Source organism: Pseudopipra pipra, chromosome Z (assembly GCF_036250125.1).
Source record: "Pseudopipra pipra isolate bDixPip1 chromosome Z, bDixPip1.hap1, whole genome shotgun sequence".
Lineage (NCBI taxonomy): Eukaryota > Metazoa > Chordata > Aves > Passeriformes > Pipridae > Pseudopipra > Pseudopipra pipra.
The window spans coordinates 69391608-69413870 of record NC_087581.1 but is presented as its reverse complement, the minus strand read 5'-3'; the positions used below and the strand labels follow the sequence as shown (position 1 = coordinate 69413870).

At 46.1% G+C, this 22263-nt stretch overlaps 1 protein-coding gene across 4 annotated transcripts in view; it reads left to right on the top strand.

The window, feature by feature from the left end:
* The window catches only part of PSD3 (pleckstrin and Sec7 domain containing 3), a 113521-nt gene that overhangs the window by 41008 nt on the left and 50250 nt on the right, over positions 1–22263 (top strand). For all 4 annotated transcript variants that reach the window (XM_064642316.1, XM_064642317.1, XM_064642319.1 and 1 more), the window contains 5 exons: positions 153–359; positions 465–545; positions 6765–6877; positions 9074–9132; positions 12834–12923. In XM_064642316.1, coding sequence (XP_064498386.1) covers positions 153–359; positions 465–545; positions 6765–6877; positions 9074–9132; positions 12834–12923 — 550 coding nt within the window. The remainder of the gene's footprint in view (positions 1–152; positions 360–464; positions 546–6764; positions 6878–9073; positions 9133–12833; positions 12924–22263) is intronic.

Below are 22263 nucleotides of genomic sequence, written 5' to 3'. Positions count from 1 at the left end.
TGTCCCTGTTCTACACTGCTCCTTCAATTAAGTGCAGTTTGCTACATTGTGTTATCTTGCCTCTGTACTGTTAATTGCCTGCTATCCTAAGAGGAAACTGGAATGTTATCTTACCTTATTTTTCTGTTTTCCATGTTCTTTTTATCTCACAGCGATGTTGAGCTGCAGAATGTGGTGTTAGACTCCAGTGCTGCCATGGGGAGCAATGAACTTCAGGAGAAAGATGCCACTGGAGCCCTTGGCCACGATCTCAGCAATGGCAGCAGCAGCAATTTGGAAGCAGCCAGGCGCCTGGCTAAGCGCCTCTACCATCTGGACAGATTCAAACGCTCTGATGTGGCAAAGCATTTGGGTAAAAAGTATGTGCTGATATGAGGCCTTTGGCCACGTTACTCTCTCTGCCGGTTCTAGAAGGGTTTCATTCTCGAATTATAACCTTTATTTATTCCTTTGCTTTTTTGTAGCAATGAATTCAGCAAGCTTGTGGCCGAAGAGTACCTTAAGTTCTTTGACTTCACAGGCATGACGCTGGACTGCTCGCTCAGGTACAAGCCTGTTTGCAGACTTTATGTTCTTGTTTTAGCAACAATGCTGTTGGCACCGTTGTCCTGATTGGAGTGGTTGTCCTGTGGGGACTTGAGAGAGTGCAGAGAGAGATGTGATGCATTTTTGGGACAGAGCTTTTCTCTTCAGTTTGTCTTGGTGTGCTGCCATACTCGGGTGCTACTGAAGTGGCGTCATTTCCTGGAGAGGGAAATCTTTGGGTGGACCTGCTGAGAGATGATCCTTGATCAGAGGAGATGGAAAAAGGTGACCAGTCACACAGTAAGCAGGGGACTTCTGGTCTGCCACGTACTGCTGGAGAATTAGGGTGTTGCTCACAGCTGATCTGCACAGACTTTCTGGCTGATGCATTTTGGAGCTTGCTCTGCCTGGGTTCAGTGTACTAAATTTAGGCAGGGTTTGATGTGGCTCAGCAGCCCCCCTCTCTGTGTCTCCCTGAGGCAGAACAGCAAAAGCTTCCACGTGGAAAATGCTGTTGAGAGTTTGGTAGCTGCCAGCATGAGTGTTTGAAAACCCAGCCCTTCAATTTTCCTTCCTTTTTATGCTGGAATCAAGCCTCAACAATGTTTGTTTTCAGTACTTTTTTTCTCAGAAGGCAAAACATCAATTTTGTGTAGCACTGGCCTGTTAGCACAGTTGCTGTGTCCCGATGTTTAAAGGGATTTAAAATAAGTTTAAATCGTCTGGCTGAGGTTACTTAAATGGGATATTGCTTTTTTCTATTGATAACAAATATAGGAGCTGTGCATGCACTTCTCAGTCCCTTTACAAGTGCATTTCCAGGGGTTACTGGTGCCATGAGAGCGTGGCAGACCCCATGAGCAAGGAAACCCCAGAGTCCTGCCTGCTGAAGGCAGTGGAAATGAAACATGCCTGCATAATCATGAACTACCTGCTCCCAAGGCAGGCAGAGCAGAGCCAGGCTGGAGCACCCGCGCAGCACAGGGTGCTTGCTGCTGCAGCAGTGGGAGGTCTGCTGCTCCTTCCAGGTTTTAGCAGCCCTGAAGCATGATGCTAAATATACCCTCCTTTTAAATTGTGAAACCCAACACCTAATTGCTTTGTGGCCCATATTTAGGAGGTTTCTGCTCCCAGTAGGTCTCCTGTTAATATTAATAGTCATGACCTTCTCTAAAATATGCCCAGGCTCGTGTGGGACTTAAACAAGCCAGGGTTTTTCTGAGGTTTCAAGAGTAGCTGCAGCAGTTGCCAGCTACTGTTGCCCTGAGTGTGCAGCAGCAGCCAGGGACAGGGCATCTCCCAAAGCCTGGGGAAATAGAGGTGTGCACTTTGCAGAGAGTGAAAGGTAACAGCCCTGTTGCTGCTGGCTTGCTGACAAGCTGTGGTTTGCTGAGCATTTTGGAGCCCATGGCAGCCACCCAGACCCATTCTACCCCCAGGCTGTGGGAGGCTGTTGTGCAGCCTCAGTGACAAGTCTGAGACTTGGGAAGGGTTGTTCCTTCATTGTCTTGCTCTGCTTCCACACCCTGGACCCACATTGCCCAGGTGTCTCCAGTGTGCACCTCTGTCATCCTCTGCAGGAGGGGAGGAGGTGGAGTGACTTCTCCAGCCCCTCTCAGAGTGCGTTTTGGAGTCCAACCCTGGACATGGGGAGAGCAGACTTCAGGCTACTCAGGCAACTAGTTAGTAAGGTCCCCTGGGAAAATGCTTTTGCAAGTGCTGGGGTCCATCAGGGCTGGTCACTTTTTAAGCACCACGTCCTATGGGCACAGGAGCAGGCAAATCCAAAATGTCTGAAGTCAAGCAGATGAAGCAGAAGGTCGCCTTGGATGACCAGGGATCTTCTTCTGGAGCTAAGGCAAAAAAAGAAGGTGTATGCCCAGTGAAAGCAAGGTCAGGTGACATAGGGGGAATACTGAGATGCTGCTCACCACTGTAGGGAGAAAATTTGTGAGGACAAAGCTCAATTGGAGTTGAAGGTGGCCAGTACTGTGGGGGACAATAAAAAGAGTTTTTTTAAATAAACCAGTAGAAAAAGTCAGTGCAGAAATCTCGTTGGCCTGTTACAGGATGAAGATGGTCATCTCAGAAAGAGGGACATAGACAAGGCAGAGATGTTTAATGCTTTCTTTGCCTCTGTCTTCAACACCAGTTATAGACTCAGTGGGTCACAGTGCTCTGAGCTGGAAGACCATGGCTGTGAGAATGCTAAATTCCCAGTTGACCCTGAAGTTATGTGGGATCTGCTGCTCCAGCTGGATCCCTGTAAGTCTATGGTGCCTGGTGGGATTTATCCAAAAATACTCAAAGAGCTAGCTGATGTCATCATGAGACCTCCCTCAATGATTTTTGAACAGTCTTGGGAATCTGGGGAGGTCCCAGTTGACTGTAAGCTGGACAATGTTCAAGAAGGGCAAGAAGGATGATCCTGGAAGCCACAGGCCTGTCAGTCTCACTTCAGTGACTGGTAAACCCTTCCTGGGTACTGCAGAAATTAAGCCTGTCCTAGATGGAACCAGGACATTATCCACTCCTTATTCTATACTATCTATGTCATGCCCAGGTCCTAAACCTTCCAAATATGTATATATAAACATGAGCACAGGTATCATTACCCTAGTCAATGACTGTCACTCCAAAATGTCGGTTGAGTTCATTTAGTCCATGACTGTGGGTTCTATCCATACTAGATATCTTCCAGGGCAGGAGGGCTGCTGACTGTTGTCTGGTTGCAAGCTGCATCAGGAGCTCATGATTGGTGTCATGGACTGGAGGAGTCCGTACTCATTATCCATGGTGGTTATGGCATACAGTGGCAGTGTCATTCAGCAACCAGTATCATACAATTCAACATTACAGGCTGTTCTCACCCAAAAGTTAAATCCCCTCTAGGTACACGTGTTTCCCCTTCCCTCTGCCTTACCCAACAAGTACACTGAAGTCCTTGAGCAGAAACCACCCCAGGTTTGCCTTTGCTTGAGGCAGAACTAATCCAAAGTGTCTTCCCTAACAGAGACCTCGTATGCACCACATAAACTTTATCCACTTCTATGCTGCATGGAGGTTTTGATGGGGCAGGACCAGCTTGATTGGCAGGGCCTCTATTGTTAACTAACCAGCTGGCCTCTGCTAAATGTAGGTCCCAATGTTTGAAAGTTCCTCCAGCCATTGTTTTAAATGTGGTTTTTAACAGTCCATTGTACTGTTCAATTTTCCCAGAGGCTGGTGTTTGATAGGGAGTATGATATACCTACTCAGTACTGTGCTCTCTGTCTCAGGTGTCTGTGAGGCTGTTTTTGAAATGATGTGTGGTAGGGACTTTCCCTTTGAGCATCCAGCCCAGCATGGGAATTTGGGATGTCAGGAGGAGCTGTGCTTTGGTGCCAATCCCTTCTGAAGCAGCTTAAACCCCTTTGTAAGCTGCCAGAATCTGTTTTTCAATTGGAGTGTAGTAAGTCTCGGATCCTTTGTATCCCCAACTTCAGAACCCCAGGGGTCATCCTCAGGTCTCCCTGGGTGCTTTTTGCCAGAGACTCCAGGAAGGACCATTCTTCCCAGCTGCAGTGTAGAGCCCATTTTTCACGTCTTGTCCTATCCTGACTGGCCCAAGGGCTACTGCAGGAACAATTTGTTCAAAACCGTGTTGTTGTTCAGGACCCACTTAAAATCATTCTTCTTCAAGGTCTCTTGATAGAGACAATCATGACTCTAATCTGGAATATGCATTCTCAAAAACCCGCAGTGCCTAGGAGAGCTTGTGTTTCCTTTTTGCTGGTTGGTGGGGACATAGCTGCTATTTGGTTGATCATGTCCATTGGAATCTCACAATGTCCATCTTGCCATTCTGATACTAAAAACTGAATTTTCTGGGCCGGTCCCTTGACCTTACTTTGCTTTATGGTATGACTGGCACTGAGGAGAATTTGGATTTTCTTCTCCCTTTTCCCAAAAACGTCCCCTGCTGTGTTGCCCCACATGGTGATGTCAACATGGTGGTGCCCCACCCTTTTCCAGTGCAGTCTGGATCAGCAAATGGCAAATAGTGGGGCTGTGTTTCCAACCCTGGGACACTTGGTTCCAGGTGTACTGGATGTCCCTGCAGGTGAAAGCAAACTGTGGCCTGCACTCTGCTGCCAAAGCAATGGAGAAGTAGGCATTGACAATGTCAGTGATGACATACCACTCTGCTGCCTTGTACTCCAGCTTGTACTGAAGTTCCAGCATGTCTGGCACAGCAGCAGTGGGTGTGGTGTGACTTTGTTCAGACCATGATAATCTACTGTCTCTGCTCACCATTCGATTTATGCACTGGCTGTATAGGACTGTTAAAGGGTCAGTGAGTCTTGCTAACCACTCCCTGGCTCTCCACTTTCGGAATTGTCTCATGGATGGGGGTCACGGAGTCCCGGTTGGTGCAGTGTTGTTGACAGTGCACTGTTGTGGTAGCCATGAGTACCTGCTGTTCTTCAACCATCAGCAATCCCTCACGAGAAGGGTTCTCTGAGAGACCAAACAGGGTATTCAGCTGTCTAATTTCTGTGTCTCCACAGCAGCTCTCCCAAAGCCCAGTGATGCCCTTTTGGGTCCTTGAAATACCCTCTCCTGAAGTAATCTGTGCCAAGATGCACAGGATGTCTGAGCCAGTCACAAGGGGGGGGTTTGCCATTTGTTCCCAGTCAGGCTCACTTCAGCTTCCAGTACAGTCAACTGTTGGGATCCCACTGTCACCACAGAAATAGAGGTAAATTCTGCCTCGACATATCTCCATGGGATCAGGATACATTATGTGCTGGTGTCTTATATGCTTCTGGGTCTGATGTGCCAGGCCATTGGATCCACATGGTCCAATAGATCCACCTGTCCCTTTCCTCCACCTGGCTGGAGGCAGGACCCCTCTAATTCTGGTCATAGTAATCGTTTCTCACTTGCAAATATGAACTGGATGTCCCTTCAAGAGGATTGGAAGCCCTTCAGTTAAAAATTGATCCTGCCCTGGCTGGAACTGGGACAGGAGCACAAGGTGGGAGGGACAGAGAAGCCCTGTGGAGACTCACTTATATCTACTTGTGAATTGGGTTATTTGCAGTACATTACATGTGAAATTAAGTTATTGCCAGGCAGATCACACTCTTTATGGATGTGAGATTGTTGCAAATATGGCCTGTCTCTGGCCTTTACATCAAAGAGAAAAAATTAAAGTTTATGCGTCAAGACTGGGTAGATGTGAATGTTCCAGCAACATACCTCTCAGATTTGGTCTTATTTTCAGTCTTGTGGGATATTAAAAAATTGTCTGTTAGACACTCATTCTGTATGCTGTCTTCAGACCCAGAAGGTTTGTATTTTCAGGCTTTTCCTAGAAGCATCCTGACAAACGAATGCAGAAGGTCATCTTTGGCTGTGAGGCACATTTTTCCAGCAGGAAGGATAGCAACACGGTTAAGAGGAGGGGTGTTCAAGTGTCACAGTAAAAGTGAAAGATGTGTGTGTCCCCCACCTCTCTGCACAGGCTCAGTGGCTGTAATGAGTGTGCCCCGTGTGTGCACCAGCCCTGCACCCTTGACCGCCACGAGCAAGAACACAGGAGGGCCAGGTTACTCCTCCTGCTCAGTGGGAGATGTTGCAGATCTTCTGCCCTCTGCACTCTTCCCCGGATACTTCTGCAGGTCAGGTAGTCGCACTGCCCCCTGCAAGGTGACTGGTGTGGTCCTGGCCGCTCTGACAGGAGACCCTCTGGAAGGAGGAGCACACGTTTGGTGTGAGCTCTGAGTCTGCTGTGCTTGCCTTCACCGCCTGGAGTAGCTCCTCTGATTTGGAGGGGAATACTAATGAGTGTAAAGTTAAGAGATGCAGGGGTGACAGGCAATTAGAAGAGGACAGAGAACATCCTGGATGTCTGTCTTGCATAAACAACACCTGCTCCAGTTCCTTCCCCAAACAAAAGAAAAACATTAAAAATAACAAGAGCTCTTTCAAATGATGGAATTACATATTATTTTGTATATTCCGTGGCTGAGATCAGTGGTAATTTAACTTTCATTTCATTTACTATAATGCTGGAATTAACTGCACACGGAATGATAGCCCATTTTCCTAGAAAGGCTCCTTGGATCTTAATGTCTGATGTATGCTTACGTACTTCTTTCTGTGAAGTGTACTTCGCTCTGTGCACTGTGTGAAGCAAAAAAGAGATTTATTACTTTAATTTCACTTTTTTTTTTTCCCGCTTGCTCTTTTAGGAGTTTCTTTAAAGCCTTTTCACTTATTGGAGAAACTCAGGAAAGAGAGAGAGTTTTAATCCACTTCTCTAGCCGATACTACCAGTGCAACCCAAACACCATTTCTTCTCAAGGTAACTATGTTTCTAATACTGTGGTCTTTGGTTGTCTCCCTCTTCCTTCATTCTCACCTTGAACAGAAAGGGGGTGCATATGCCTGGCAGCTGAGGCTGGGTAGTTGCCATGACACACTTTAGAAACTCCCTGTGGTGAGCATTGAAACCCTCCACGTTCTCCACACATAGTTGTGGAAAATCTGTATTTATCCCCAGCAGGAAAGATGTTTAGGCCTCCTCAGTATAAATTCTCAGTTGTAGCTTCCCATATTTGAACGTCCTCCATTGTAGTTCCTGGTCTCACTGATTTCAGTCTGTGGGGGTGCTTGTACTCTTCCTGCACACACGTGGACAAGAATAGATCCCATCTCAGGTGGAAGAGAAACTGTTTTCTTTCCGTACTCCATTCACTACTTGTGTGTCTGCATGCACTGGCAGCAGGCATGCCAGTTCTTGCCAGTTGTGGGGGTGAATTTTGGGTGCTGTATCCAGACCCTGGCATGGTTTTATCTTGACTAGCTAACATCAGTCAGAGTGCTTCCTCCTTGCCAATGTTTTCAGTCATTTTGGAAATGAATGAGGAAAACAAACAAGCCCACAGACCAAACCTGAGAAAACTGGCATTGGAGAAGAGGACAAACTGTCCATTGGTGTAGCTGCTGTGTTCAGCCAGCCACGCTGGCAGAGCCACATGGCCCTCTGATTGCAGCATGGGCTGGTCACACACTGAGGGAGAGGATGAAAAGGAAATCAAGCATGGGTTAAGCTATACCTTTAGTCTCAAGTGTGAGTGAGAAAGAACTGCTACACTTGGAAGTACTGCTCTGCTTCCTTACCCCTTGCTTTGTGACCTGGCCCTGTTGCAGTGAGGTGATTTTTGTCCACTTTGCACCTGTTCAGCTTTACTGTCTAACATACTGGGAAGGGGAAGACAGGATCTGCTCCTATGCTATCTGTGTCCTCTGCCTATTGCCTTTTTAGTTTCAAGGCACTGTAGGCAGTCAGGTAGAATAGGTGCAGCATGGCCAGACTGAAATAATGACTTGCCTGTTGATGGGGCAGCCTTACTCTAGTCCAGGGTGCTAGAGGGAAATTGTCACTTCTGAGCCTGAGTAAGCATTTAGATCAAAGGGAGTCCTGCACACTTTGCCCACGATCTTAGCACTGTGTGCAGTTTTGGGCACCACAATATAAGAAAGATATAAAGCTATCAGAAAGCATTCAGAAAAGGAATACAAAGGTAGTGAAGGGTCTAGAGGGAGAGCCCATAGGAGAAGCAGTGGGGTTACTTAGTTTGCTCAACCTGGAGAAGAGGAGACTGAGGAGAGACCTCATCTCAGTCTACAACTTCCTCACAAGGGGAAGAACAGGGGCAGGCACAGATCTCTCTGGTCACCAGTGACAGAACCCGAGGGAATGGTATGAAGCTGTGCCAGGGGAGGTTTAGGTTAGGAAAAAGTTTTTCATCCAGAGGGTGGTTGGGCTCTGGAACAGGCTCCCTAGGGAAGTGGTCACATCACCAAGCTTGCCTGTGTTCAAGAAGTGTTTGGACAATGCTCCCACATGGTGTGACTCTTGGGGATGGTCCTTTGCAGGGCCAGGAGTTGGACTCGATGACCCTTGTGGGTCTCTTCCAACTCTATTCTGCGGTTCTATGAATCCGTCTCTTCTGGTTCATGGCTTGGCCACTGGACCACCTTAGAGACCCCTGGAGTGGTCTCTACCCAAGAAAGAGCCAAGGCACCATAAATAGGTGACTGAAGTTCTCCAGAATTCATTCTAATTGAGCCCTGAATGAGGAGGGAACCAGAAAAGGAGGAGAACATGATACCATGCTAAATATAGTCTGCACACAAGAATGGATGTATTTTACTCTTTCCTTTCTGATCTGAATTAAATTAAGAAGAAGGTGTTGATTCAGACTGTGGTGTTGGTATTAATAAGCAAAGGGTGACAGCGTGGTCACCTGTCTAGTTTGCTTCATCCATGGGTGCTGAAAGATAGTTTTGACAATTACTTAAAGATGAAAGACTGTTCTAGTTTGGCAGCTGTGTGATGACCTCATTGTTCATTTATTTAATTATGTGTGTTTCTTGATAAAACAGATTCTTATAAAGGGAACAGATGCAATTAGGCTATGAGACTCGTTTTCAGCTCCTCTTAAAGGTCCAGTTTTGGGGTTGCATGTGACTCTTGTTTTGTCTCTTTCTGCAGATGGAGTTCACTGTCTCACCTGTGCCATGATGCTGCTGAACACAGACCTGCATGGCCATGTGAGTATGCACAGTTTTGTGTAGACTGCTCCTATCAACACTGTGCTGGGTGGTGGCCTGCTTCTAAAGCCCCTGCAGACAGCAAACAGTGAGAAGGCTGCACTCCAAGGCCGTTGTCCTGGGCAGGCCTTTCCATCATACCTTTCCAGTCATGTGTAAGCTGGCATTGTGCCCGGCTTTCCCATAATGTGTGAGGATACTCTGTGTCCTCAGGCCCGTCTTCCTGGTGTGCTTACCATTCTTCCGTGGTTACAGCAACTGGCCCTGACCAGGAAGCTGTGGATGGGATTGACTTCCCCTTTACAGTATGTAAAGACATGTGAGAAGGCAGAAGAAAGAGGGGAGGTGCAGAAGTTTTAGGAAGGTCACAAAGGGAAGGTGATATTTGCAGGCAGACAGTTGCAGGGGGCAGATCTGGTGAAACCAGAGTTTTGCACAGCCAGACTAATGATTGGTGTGCACAGAGCCAAGAGAGTGGAGGGTGGACATGGGCATGCTGAGTGGGAGCCCTCTGTTCCCCCATGGCATACTTCTCCCCACTGCCTGCCTGGGGGAAATAGTATTCTGGTTTGAGTCCTCTTAGTCACACTGATGCAGGGTGCCAGCAGCCCTAGGATGAGTATTTCAGCACCCATGATGCAATATGCCTGCTATGTATGGTATTCCCATGCTGATGGGAGGCCTTCTCTACCCTGGAGTTAGGGTGGAGAGGGGAAAACACAGGGATCATGGCATAATAGCACGCAGGATCATTGTCTTCAGCTAGGTGGCTCTGGGGCTTCTCTGTGGCTGAGACCCTTTGCTGCACTTCCAAGAGCTCTTCCAGGAGTGTGTCAGTTGGAAACTTAGACAGCAAGGATGGTGAGTTGGGCAACAGGAGACAGAGGCAACCTAGGTCTGTCACCAAGGGCTGTACAGCCGCTGTGGGTGCAGCTCTGTGGTGGGTGCAGGTGATGGAACCAAGGCTTGTGTATTCTTTGCCAGGAGTTTTGAGGCCCACCTGCCGTTCATTGAATGCCTTTGTCTGAAAATTGTAGAAAGCAGAAGGGAGAAGGGAGCTGTGAAGAATTTTTTCCCTGAAGGCTTAGCCTTCCCCGACTGAGGATTGTGTCAGTGACGTGTGAGGGTGAGCAGGGGTACAGCAGCGTGCCCCAGTTTGCCTCTTAGCACACACAACTTCTGTTGAGCACAGCTGAGATGTCACGCACAGGTATCCTGCTCCCCAGAGTGATGAACACCCTGGGGTTCCTGCTCTCCAGCCTCTCTGACCTCACAGTCCATGGAGGGAGAACAAATGCTCATGCATCAGCCTGGCAGCAATTCCTGTTGCTCCCTGCAATTCTTTAGTGGGCTCTACTGTCTTCATTAGGTGCTGGAGTAAATAAATAAATAAATAATCCAGCTGTGACCCATCATTGCTGCTGCTGATTTGCAGCTGAAGTCTGGCTGCTTGTTGCAGTGTGTCACTTTGGAGGTTTACCCCACTGGCAGTTGATAGTGTGTTTTTACATATATGCAGCTGTAGTGTTTGCCAGAGTCCTACTTGTGCTGTGTCATGTGTGTGTCATCATGTTCCCTCCGACCCCTCTGATTTCCTGTAATTTTGATCTTCCTCTTACTGCTTTGCATTTTTCCACATAGGTGGTAAGTTTGGCATTTTTTACTCGGAATGCAGCCCTTGCAGATATGCCTAATTGCCTATTTCCTAACAGAGATAATGGTCTGCCCCATCCTTACCAGGAATTCGCTGGAGCAGGAAGCAAATGAGTCACTGGGCTTGTCTACACTGAGCTCCATTTGTTACTGACTTACTGATCATAAGTGCAGACACTTATTTCACAATAAGCTCAACTGCTTGTGGGGCTGTGGTGCTGCTGCTCTGCTCAGTTCACACTTCCTTTATGCTCTTGCAGACAAACTCTTGCTTATCCCTCTATTTTCCCTGTCTTGTCACATTTCATTCTCTTCGTAACTTAATAATTTTGGCTAGCTGGGTCTTAGAGATGCACGCTTGTTCCTCTGCACAGAGGTAATCACCCAGGCGGGAACTAGAGACTCTTAAGGTATCTCTAAACACCAGGCCCATCTTGTGGAACCTCCGTGGCACTGTGCAGAGATGTTAGCTTTGGTCCTGGACCAAAACAGCCATTTGTCTGCAGTGCCACATTGCTGTTGGGAATCTGCTGAATCTGCTGTTCACTGTGGAGAAGCTGCAAACTGCTGCGTGGAGGAAAGAAACAGAAGCAGGCTGAAGTCTCAGTGAGAAGGGAAAGCATTTGCAAGTCTACTAGACCAGCTCCAGCCTGCACCTGAAGACTGCAGTTGTGAGCTGCATTCTGCAATCTTAGCAACCAGAGACCCAGAGTTACAGCCAGACTGTGTTGTCAGGAGCCTTCTTGTTGTGTGTAGGAAGCTGTGCATTGTTCTGGTATTATTGCTTGCCTTCTTTCTGTGGGTCTGTGCTGGCCACAAGCTGTGGGATTTTCTTTTCTGGGTAGGTGAGGCTGATGGTCAGGATTTGGTGGTTTTCCATCTCTCCGTAATCCAACATTATGAAAGGGAAGCAGAGGATGTGCAGTCCAAGCTGTCATGTAACTGTAACATTAAATGACTTGTTTTACCAACTGGTGCTCTCCTTTGGGCTTCACTCGTGTATTAGTTTGGGCTCTTGCTTCTAGCCCAAGACACTGTCTTTGCACAAAGCTCTTCTGCTGTATTTCTGCAGACAAAGCACACCCTGACCATGGAGAAGTCATCTTCACCCCTTTCTCTTGACTGGCAGAGTGCCATCCCCAGAGATACCATGATCATCACAGAGCCCTCTTTTTCCTCTGCCTTTACCACGTTTCACAGCTCACCTCAGGCTGCTTTCCTCTTCTCAGATCTCTTTTGTTTTCCTTTTCATCAATGCAGTGTTGTCATTGCTGCGCACGCACAAGGCTCCCCACATGCTAAGCATGGGACTTCTAGCACCTGGGGGACTGAGTACAGACATTTTCTCTGAAGGGTGATAGAGACTGGGATTCAAGAGCAGTCAGGGCAGCCTCAGGCCTCTGTATGGAACAGTTGGGATCCTACATGAACATAGCTGTTCCTTTGCCATTTGTGGCTCAGTTGGACAACTCTCAGTCTGAGAATAAGAGAAGAGAGAACAGAGAAGAGAGAAATGAGAACAGTCTTATGGAAATGTCAAGGCAGCCTCAGCCTGTTAATCAGAAGAGGTAATGGCTGCTTCTGGGCATCGTACTGCAACTCAGGGCAGTTGATACTTGAAGGGAACATTGGAAATTTTAAGAGAAAGGTCTGGAAGGGGCCTCAGTCAGCTGTTCCCTTGTGCCCCACAGCAGATTCAGGTAGAGCTTTTCTATCAGAGGCTGGTAGAGCCTTTTGAGATGTGGATGTAAGGCACCATGGAGATACTAGAGAGCTTCATCATTGCCCTCTTCATTACCCCCAGTATTAAGTTGTTTTTCTTTTTGGATGGGTGTGTGGGCCCTTTGGTGCAAAAGCACCTTCCCTTTTCTAGCTATATACATACAAGGATACTTGTCTCTGAGTAATCTCGTGAATGCTTTCTTAGTGCTGCCTGCCTTGGGCTTAAAATGAGAGCAGGGAGATGCATTTAATCTGATGTTGCTCACTCATGTCATTTTGGAAAGCAGCAGGAATATGATGCTGTGTTTCTCTGACATCCCTTCCAGAACATTGGGAAAAAGATGACCTGCCAAGAGTTCGTTGCTAACCTTCAAGGGATGAACGATGGCAAAGACTTCCCGAAAGGACTGTTGAAGGTAAGGAATTAACTACAGAACGTGGGTTTCATTTTTACTGAGAGAAGCTTCAGAACGGAACACCGTGTCTTGGGTTTCCTGAATCTTAATTGTCAGACATGACAAGCAATGGGCACGTTTCTCCTCCCAGAACATACATAATATATACAGTGTTTATTCTGTTGTTTTCCCTCTTGCCTTCACTTGATAGTGATTGAGATTCTCTGCAGCACAGAGAGGCGAGACTGAACTCCAGCAGGGCTGGCTCCAGAGCTGTGTGCCTTGTGAAGTCCTGTGCCCATGCCAACCCGCAGCGCTGTCTCCTGATTGCACTGGGCAGAAGCAGCCAGTTGGTTTTGACTTTGAATACTTAAGAGCTAATCTTGATCTTTGTGTATCTGGAGGGCATGTGTGTTTTTTCATCAAAGGTGCTTTGGGGTTTTCACATTAGAACTGGAGATGTAATTTCAGATTATAATGTGCTGTCTGGCACAGGCTGCTTTGCTTCGCGTTTTGTTCATTAAGTTTGTGCCAGGAGTTAAATATGAAGAACAGGGAAGAAGGCTGAGCAGGACAAATCTTGTTTCATTGTCAATAATAATGAGAATGTTTCACTTCTTTTTTGTCTGATTGCTGGCATGAAACAGCAGTCTGTTTGAATGAAGGCAGGTGCGCATACACTAGAGTTCTTAATTTTATTTTATTGTGATGGAAATAAAAATCAGAGGCTGCTGCATCTGAGAGCTGACCCAAAGCCTACTGAAATAAATCAAAAGAGTTGCTATCTCTTCTGTGGGTTTTGTGTCAGGCCCATTGTGAAATACAGATGTACCTGCATGGTTACAAGTGGCAGACTTTGTTTTCTCGTATTGGTGGTTTCTTCAGTTTCTCCAGCCTCTTCAGGGAGCTTTTTGTTGGGCCCTCCTGCCTGAGATCTTACTAAGTAGTGAGGAATATAAACTCAACACCCCTTTATTTTAGATTTAACGTCTGTGATTTTTAAATCTTGATACAGTGTCAGCAGCAGCACTTGAATTTCTTTTTCCCGCAAGGAGTCTCATTTCTCAGTTTGCCATAGAGGGATGTGTTGAGATTAATTTGCAGGCTAATTACAGCCCTTATTGAATAAGTAGATCTCCAAATTGTGTTTAAATAACCTTCTGAGTGCACTGATGAGAGACTTCTGCTGGTGCTCACCTGCTGTTTGTTTTCCTGCTGACAGAATTATGCAGCTGGGGGTGTACCTTGGTGTTTAGTGCTCACCTGCTAATGCTGAGTCTACCTGGCTCTTCTCTGGGCTGTCCAAAGCAAGGATCAGGGGTCAGGATTTTTTAGATGTAGACAGATAGGAAAAGTTCAGTGTCAATGTCCCACTTTACGTGGGGCTTTCTGCCCTTTTTTATGTGCTGCCTTGATGTCTTGAGGACAGAGGTGAATCCCAGCCTTGGTCTCTCATCTGGCTTGTCTGAAGATTGGCTGATGAACTGACCCTTGGTTTTTAATTTATCAGTGGAGCGAGTGGTAGTAATTGTGCATATCAGTACCTCCTGTGTCCACAGCAGCCACCCTGCCACTAACTGTGTGATTACAAAGACTTAGCAGAAATTAATTTTGCATTAGTCTCAATAAATTAAATTCACAGAGCTCTGCTTCAGCACAGCACCAAAGTGCATTTGGCTTGCTGCTGCATTAGCAGTGTAGCTAATGGGCTTTGGTGAGGCTGCAAGCCATCCTCCTGCGTCCTTCCCCAGCTGCCTGTGAGAGGAGGAACAGTTTCCACAGGGTGGCAGTGTGTCCCTGTGGGAGTGAGGTCCAGAGCACCCACGGGTGAGTAATGCGGACCCATGGGGAAGCAAGTGGGCTTTTCTGCCTCTCCAGTCTCTCTGTGTTCTCCTTGTAGCTCTGCTGCACCACTCTGTGAAGCTCTGCTGAGTCCTGGAGCAAAGCTGAACAATGCTGGAGGGGAAAGAAGACCAGGGAGAGCAGAGTGTTCATCCAGGGCTCGTGAAGCTCCGTGCAGCATTTACTGTGGATCCGGTTCACAGTGTTTGGGGGGCAAATACTGCTTGGGCTAACCAGGACAGCCGACTGACAGGCATTGATCAAACATTGCCTTCAGTCAGTCCCTTCACCTGTGGTGCTGCTGAGTGCAGAGTGTGGCCCTGAGTGTTTTGTCTGGATAGGAAAATAACCCATCAAGGGGCAGACATCAGCATCTGAGGAGTGACACACTTCTTTGCTATCAGCCTCAGAAAACTCGGGACATCAAATCCAATTGCTCCTTTCTTTACACTTCTCTGAGGGAGCCATCTTTTTGTTTTGTTAAGTTTTTTCCCAACGATGAGAACATTTTTGGTAAACACCACAAGGCCTTCATGACCTGATTCGCAGTGTGTTGCTGTCAGTGCTTTGAGAACAGATATTTTACTCTGGTTAGAGATAGAAATGAGAAATGTTAATATGATCTTGCTCACCTTGTGTCTTGCTGTCTGTTCATTAACACTGAAAAAAGTTCTGCTTTCATACACCCATCTGCACAAAGATTCATTGCCTTTTCTTTTTCCTCATTCCTTTAGTGAGATCTGAGGTTGCTTTTAAAGTTGGGACCCATAAAGACAAATGTGCCAAACTGTGATTAAAAGCATTCTTCTCCCCATGGGATCTGCTTTCAGTATTCATATATTCAGTACTTTACCAGGCAAGCAGATATGTATGTACCTTGCCTTTTACTTCAACTTAGCTCCAGTTTGACTGTCCATCACACATCCCATTTATCTGCCATCAGCTGCTAGCAAAGATTGGACTTGGAGACAGTAGCCTGATTTCCAGTTGTGTACTGACAGTGCATTCTGACCAGAGAGTGATAGTTTATACTTAACTTCAGGGTTCCTGTATTCCTTCAAACTGGAACAAATTCCTTGTAAATGAGAACCACCTTCCCAAGCTGAGATTTTTCTCTCTAGTGTAAATCAGGATCATCTATCTCTGTGGGTCTGGCTGATGCAGAAGGTGAGTCAGGACTACCTTAAATCAGGCAGACTAAGGTTATTGAAAGTTAATTTTTTCAAAAGCAGGAAGACTTCTTGAAACTCCCATCCTTTGAGCTGTCACAGTCCAAGCATGCAAATAATTTTATGTTGTGCCAAGCTGTTATCAGGCAAGGTAATCCTAAATTTCAGCCTTGATCTTATACTGTAGCAAAGGTTGTTTTGTTCAGGTGAGTTGAGGCGTTGGAAGGAGTGCTAAATACTAAGAGTTGTGACCACTGTGTGTTCTTGCTGGTGCTGCAGTACTGTGCTCTGGAGTGGCTCAGTGCTTGCTCCTAAGGCTGTTAATGAATCACATAGTTACCAGCATTCACAAGTGGGGATGAGTGACAGGTTTACAGGGACTTGAGTGAGACAAAGAGACCCAGCTGCAGCTCTCATCTCCTAGGAGTGGAGTTACCCAACATCCCAGATTAGCTGCTGCAGAGGTAAGGAGCAGAAGGAGCACCACCATGAATAGAGAGCTGAACAGTTTAACAGCAGAAACAGTTAAAAGAACTAAGTTCAACCTGTGGGTTGTTAGCCTAAGGGAGTCATGACCAGACCATTGTTCTCTTATTGCTGTAGAAAGGGAAGCCATGACTAGGGTCTCCCTGCTTGGAAAATAACAAAGTCAGTCTGACAGTTTGGCAATGTCAAGAACCTCATGATTACAGCGTAGGAGTGGTTCCTTTCTCACATGCTCATACCAGTTTTAATCTGGTATAGTGACACTCTATAGTGACACCACAGCCTTCTTTAAAGCTGGTCTTCACAAGATTTTCTGTAATGAGAAGGAGATTGGCTTGGAAAGAGCCTACTTTTTGGCCGTGCATGGTTGCTTCACTTCCTACTAGCACTGTGGTCCCCACAAATAAAGTGCCAGTACTGTGCTGGCCATCGTGTCTTCATCTTGTCACCTTGTGGCAAGGTGTGTGGGAGTCCACTCCGTCAAGGTGGCAGTGACAAGGCCTTTCATATGCAAGGAGAGAAAATACTGTGGTCCAGAGAGCCTGCAAGGAGTCTCCTCTGAGGAAATGGGTCCCTGCTTTTGTTAGGCAGTGTCCTGGGAGGGGTGCTCTGTCGTCAGGCTGTGTGCAAAGTACCACCTGTCCTGCATGAGTAAATATCCTCTGCATTTACAGTGTCCAGGGTACCTTGTTCATGGAATCAGGGGCATCACCCAGGCTCTGGCACGGGGCTGACTCTGGTGGCTGTGCTGCCCTGTGACACGGGCACTGGTCGTGAGGGGGTCAGACCTGGCTATGTGTCTTCTGGTAGGAGGTGGTAGCTTTTCATTGACCTGTTGTACTGCCTGGGAACCTCCATCACACTGAGGCACCTGGTATGCCCTGCAGGGACTTGGCTAGCATCATCCTAGCAGGGACTTCTGATGGTTAAAAGATCTGCTTTTTCTCAAAGGCTGTTTTTTGGATAGACCTTATCTCCTGCAGAAGCACTGTAATGAAGTGACCAAATTAACTTAAGAGTTGCTGGTGCTGAACTCTCCAGTCCTCCTTAATTTCCTAAATGATCTGAGTTCTTGATCAGGATTCCTGGGATATGCAATTTCCTGTAGAAGCTGCAAGGTAGGGTTTATCTAATTTTGCTGTCAGTTCCCTGCACTTTAATTAAGGATTTTATTTTTTTCTTTGCCACTGTCTTTCTGCCTCCTTTCTCTCTCTCTTTTTTTAAATCCCCTTTAAAAGACCTCCAAAACGAATACTGAGTGTAAAGTGAATTAGTGGCATCTTGGTTCATCCATTCCAGTCATTTCAGGTATTTAGCAGAGAAAAGGGAATGAGCATCAGGTGGCTGACTCCTTCCAACACACCCCCAGCCCTTCCTTTACACAGAGGAAATCACACTAATCGGACTGCTGTGTACACCCTAATTGCTCTCATCAGCAGCCTCTGCACTCCATCCATTTCCTCTATGGCAAGAAATTCCCACTTTCCAGGGAAGCCTGATGAATTTGGGGAGCATGTGGCAGCATGCCAGAAGGCCCCCAGGAGGACAGCACTGACTACTCGAACACCCTGCAGTTGTGGGCAGAGGAAGGGTTGGAGGGGACCAAGTGTCTTTGCTTCACTGAAGAAGACAGAGCTCTGCCTTGATATTTCTCCCCCAAAATAAAGCCTTTCCTCTTAAAAATATTTCTGTTGGAAATAATATTTCTGGGCCATTTCTTATTTGTATGAAATGGAAGATCTGTTGCTGAAGGCCCCTTTCAGCTGCTAGGAGACAGCAGAGTCTAATCTGGCAGTATAAAAGTCAGGGAATGCAGGATGGAATCATTAATCCTGGTCTTCAGCAGTTGTTTGTGAAAGCATCCTCTCTTAGGAGACACAGAGCTGTAGTGACTGAAGGGAACATCTGACTTATCTTCACTCCTCTCCCATCCTTGGTGAGAGCCTTCCTGCTGTGATGATCTTTGTTTCCTTTGGCTTGCAATTTTTTGGGAGTTGTCATTCAGCCTTTTAAGAGTAATAACCGCTCATCATGCCTGTGCAGAGCTGTGAATTGAACCGGGTTTTGGTGGTGTGTGCATTGCTTTGTATCCCTCGAATAACAGAGATCCTGACACCCTCCTGCCCTGTTCAAATGCAAGTGTATTTTCTTTTTGCATTCCAGGAACTTGGTTCAATGCATATAAAAAGAAAAATCTGAAATCTGTTTATTTTTTCTCTGGTCAAGTAAGCTCAGATATCATGTCGAGGAAAGCCTCATCATAGCAAAAGCCTAATGCTGTGTGTCTGAGCAGAGAAAGCAGTATTTTGTACAGGGCTTAAACCATAAAATTTTGTAATGGGGGATCCAAGAATAAGGATTGCCCTTCATAGTCTAGGCATGGTACTAGGGGGTCGCTTATCTCACTAGGAACCAACATTTCAGGATAGACCTGTTCCTGCTTTCACGATCTGCATTTCTCTGATTTATTTTTGCTCCTCCAACCTTTCATCTCTTTACTTTCCAATTGTTATTCAAAAGATCTCACCTAGTCTACCAGGCTTTTGTGTCAGCAAGGAGTGAAACCCAAGCAGAGTCAGCTAAGAATTTCCATTACTACTGGCTGCAATTACATGGCTCAGTGCTAGGCTTATAATGAATGTTTGGGGGGTTAATTTTCATCTGTGGAGGCAAGGTCTCTGCTGCGTCTTGTCTGGGTTGATCAGACAAGGGAATATTTGATGTTTAGCTTCTCCAGCTTATCAGATAGCCAAGGCTGTCAGTTGTCTCCCACTTTAACTGAAATTCGTAGCAGCTCCCAAGGATAAATGTCACCCTTCGTAGCTTACCATTTCTTATGCTGTCAATGTGGAGGATACAGACTGGTAGTCTCCAGGAATGATGTGCTCTGCCACTTTAAAGGAGGAATTCTGGGCTCTTTTCAGGCTGGGAAATCTCTAATACAATGTCACACATACATTTTGGTCCCTATGACATATTACTCCCACCTCCATGTAGGTAGAAAACAAATTCTGAAAAACATTCTTTGATCTTCCACCCACTGATCTGCTTGAAATTTAAGTTCTGTGCTGCATCTCCAGGGAAGGAGGAGTAGGAATATAATTTATACCATATTAAAAAAAAAAAAAAAGAAGAGGAGAGAACATTACTTCCACCAGTTTTAGGATTATTGCTGTATAAATCTTTGGTATTCCTTCCATTTATCACCAACTTTTCAAATGGCATTGGACTGTTCTTTCTCTGACCCACTTTACACTGTTTTCTTTCAAACAAGAGTGCTAGGTTGACCCTTAAATTTTGAAAATGCTTTTTCTCCTTTCCTGTGATGTTAAATGGAACATTTAGTTTCCTTCAGAGATCATACTTCCTTGAATGATTAAGTGTTCACAAGATCCTGGTGCAAATACGGGGCAAATCCAAGGGACTGGTTTTCTGCCCTGTTGACAGATAGGTTCTGGAAGAGGCATCGTGTGGTTCAGAAAGGATTTCATGTGCTTTTGGTGCAAGGCAGCCAGACATGACTCCATAGGTGCGTTCATAGGTACCTGCAGGAAGAGGATTTCAAAGCCTATGTCTATTTTTCCCCCTGGAGCTGCTTCTTCCGTAGTGGAATACTTACAAGCACAGGTGACTTGAAACCTGTGTGGATGTCAGAGTGGCCTCGATTCCCTTCCTCCCCCTCTCTTCTCCCACTTCTCCCTCTTCCACTCCCCTTTCTTTTTGCCCCCCTATCTTTCCTCCAGTCTTCCTTTCCCCCACTCTTCCTCTCCCCCCTCTTCCTTTCCCCCCGCTTTTCCTTTCTCCTCTCTTCATTTCCTCCCTCTTCCTTTCCCCCCCTCTTCCTCTCCTTCTTTTCCCCTTTTCCTTTTTGTTGTTACTGTGTTTGCTGTCTGAATCAGAAGCCTTGGAGAGTGGTTGTTTTTCATTTTTTTTTTTTATGGAGATCTCTGTGGGAGTGCTGGGTGGTGAGGGGTTTATTTCGGTGCTGTTGACTCTAAGCTAAGCATGCTCGCTGCAAGGACAGAGGCAGAGGTTGTGTGCAGCTGATCTGAGATAGTTTTGTAGGCTTTGCATCAGTTCTTGGTTCACCTTCCTGTGGGTTTCTGTCACAGCCATGCAGAATTTTAGGGTTTTGGTGCTTTTACAGATTTGTTCAAGGTGCTGCTGTTTTCTTTAGCTACATTTGGCAGCTTTAACTTAAGGAACTTGGTAGTCTGTGTTAGTTGATGCCTACTATGTGGCTCACTTTTTGTCAGCTCTGTTGACAGCAGATGATAATTCCTGAAAGGAGAAATTCAAGACGAGAAACTTCTTCCCTTGGATACTATAGTGATTTGCCAGGACGTACAACAGCTAGTCTGTGAAACAGCTGTTTTCAGATCTGCTGCAGGGAACATGAAGATGGCTGAAGGCACCTCCTCACTTGCAGTGCTAATGAGGATAACAGGGGGCATGATTTTTTTGCATGCTGTCATTATCAAGCAGCTTGTTTTCATTAAACCTGTGGTCTCCTGTCATTCTCAGCAGGGCACCTACCTTAGGAGTCGTTTCTTTTGGCTTAGGGTGCAACATGGATCCCAGAGAGGTACAATGATACCAGGATTGTTTTGATCTTCTACCAGCCATTATGGCTTTGCTGCTCTGCTCCGGTTTAGGGGCTTATTGATGTAAAATGTCAATTGTAAAGACTTGTGCTGTGATCACGAGCCAGCTGTTTGTGGATGTGCTTTTAGCATGCTCCTCGTGTAACACAGAGACTTCAGTTGCCCTCACGTGGTCATCCATCATTCTCCCACCATTCCTGCTGTTACCCTGCTAGGATTCCTGTTGACCTGATTGCTTATGCATGTAGAAACGAAGTGGTTGCTCTACTATTTCTGCTGTTCGCAGAGATGGCAGTTGTAGACATTTAGATTTAATATTGATTGTCAGCTCCCCCTAGTCAGCAGATCTCAGAAATCATTATCTTAATATTGCAGGAATGTTACTGTTGAGCGGTTGTTAAGCTCCAGTTCTGTAGCCATCGTGTGTGAGTAGCTTATCCAACAGAATTAACTTTCCCCTCCATTTCTGTTTTGAGGAGGAATAAAAACGGATGAAGGAAGAAGAAAAGCAAGCTTATGAGAGATTTAGTGTTGTTTATTTAACAAACAGCATTTAATGGCAGCATTAAATAGTTCCACCTTTCTGTTCTGTACAAATACATTACTGGCTTTGGAGGGTAAATTTTAAGTAATTGGTGGGTGTGTGTTTATGTATTTTGTCAGCTTTTGTTGTTTGTGCTTTTGTCACTGGCATCAGGCTTAAGTGATGCTAATGGATTCTTTTGGCTTTGTTTGAGGACATTGGAGTTCTTCAGATACAGTGGTGTCCTTAGGTTTGGAGCCAAAACCCAATGCTGAATTTTACTTTGAATTCTGCAGCTTTACTTCTTTTGTTATTGATTCGCTGAATGACATCAGGAGGACCAAGCAAGGACTGAGTATGTTTCGCCTCCCAGGGAAGCTTGACTGGTGGGAGGAACAGATGGGAAGAAGCTTATTGCAGAGTAAGTTGGAACAGCTGCCCGTTTCCTCCATGAGTGATGTAGTCTGACGTTGTTCCTGTCACAGGTGAGGAGGTTTTGTGCAGCTTTAAAAGGATGAGATGGAAGGAATAATGGAGACTGTGGTTTTCCCCTCCTGCATCTGTGTTGACTCAAAGTTTAAAATTTTCCTGCTGGTTTATGATTTGTTACTTAGAGGAACGGATAGGGAAGGTCCACAGATAGGGTCACAATCCTTTTGGTCGCTCCAGTGGTGTCACTGACTAAATTAATATATACATTCTGCCCCATTCCTACGAGCGCTTTGCTGGCCTCTGAA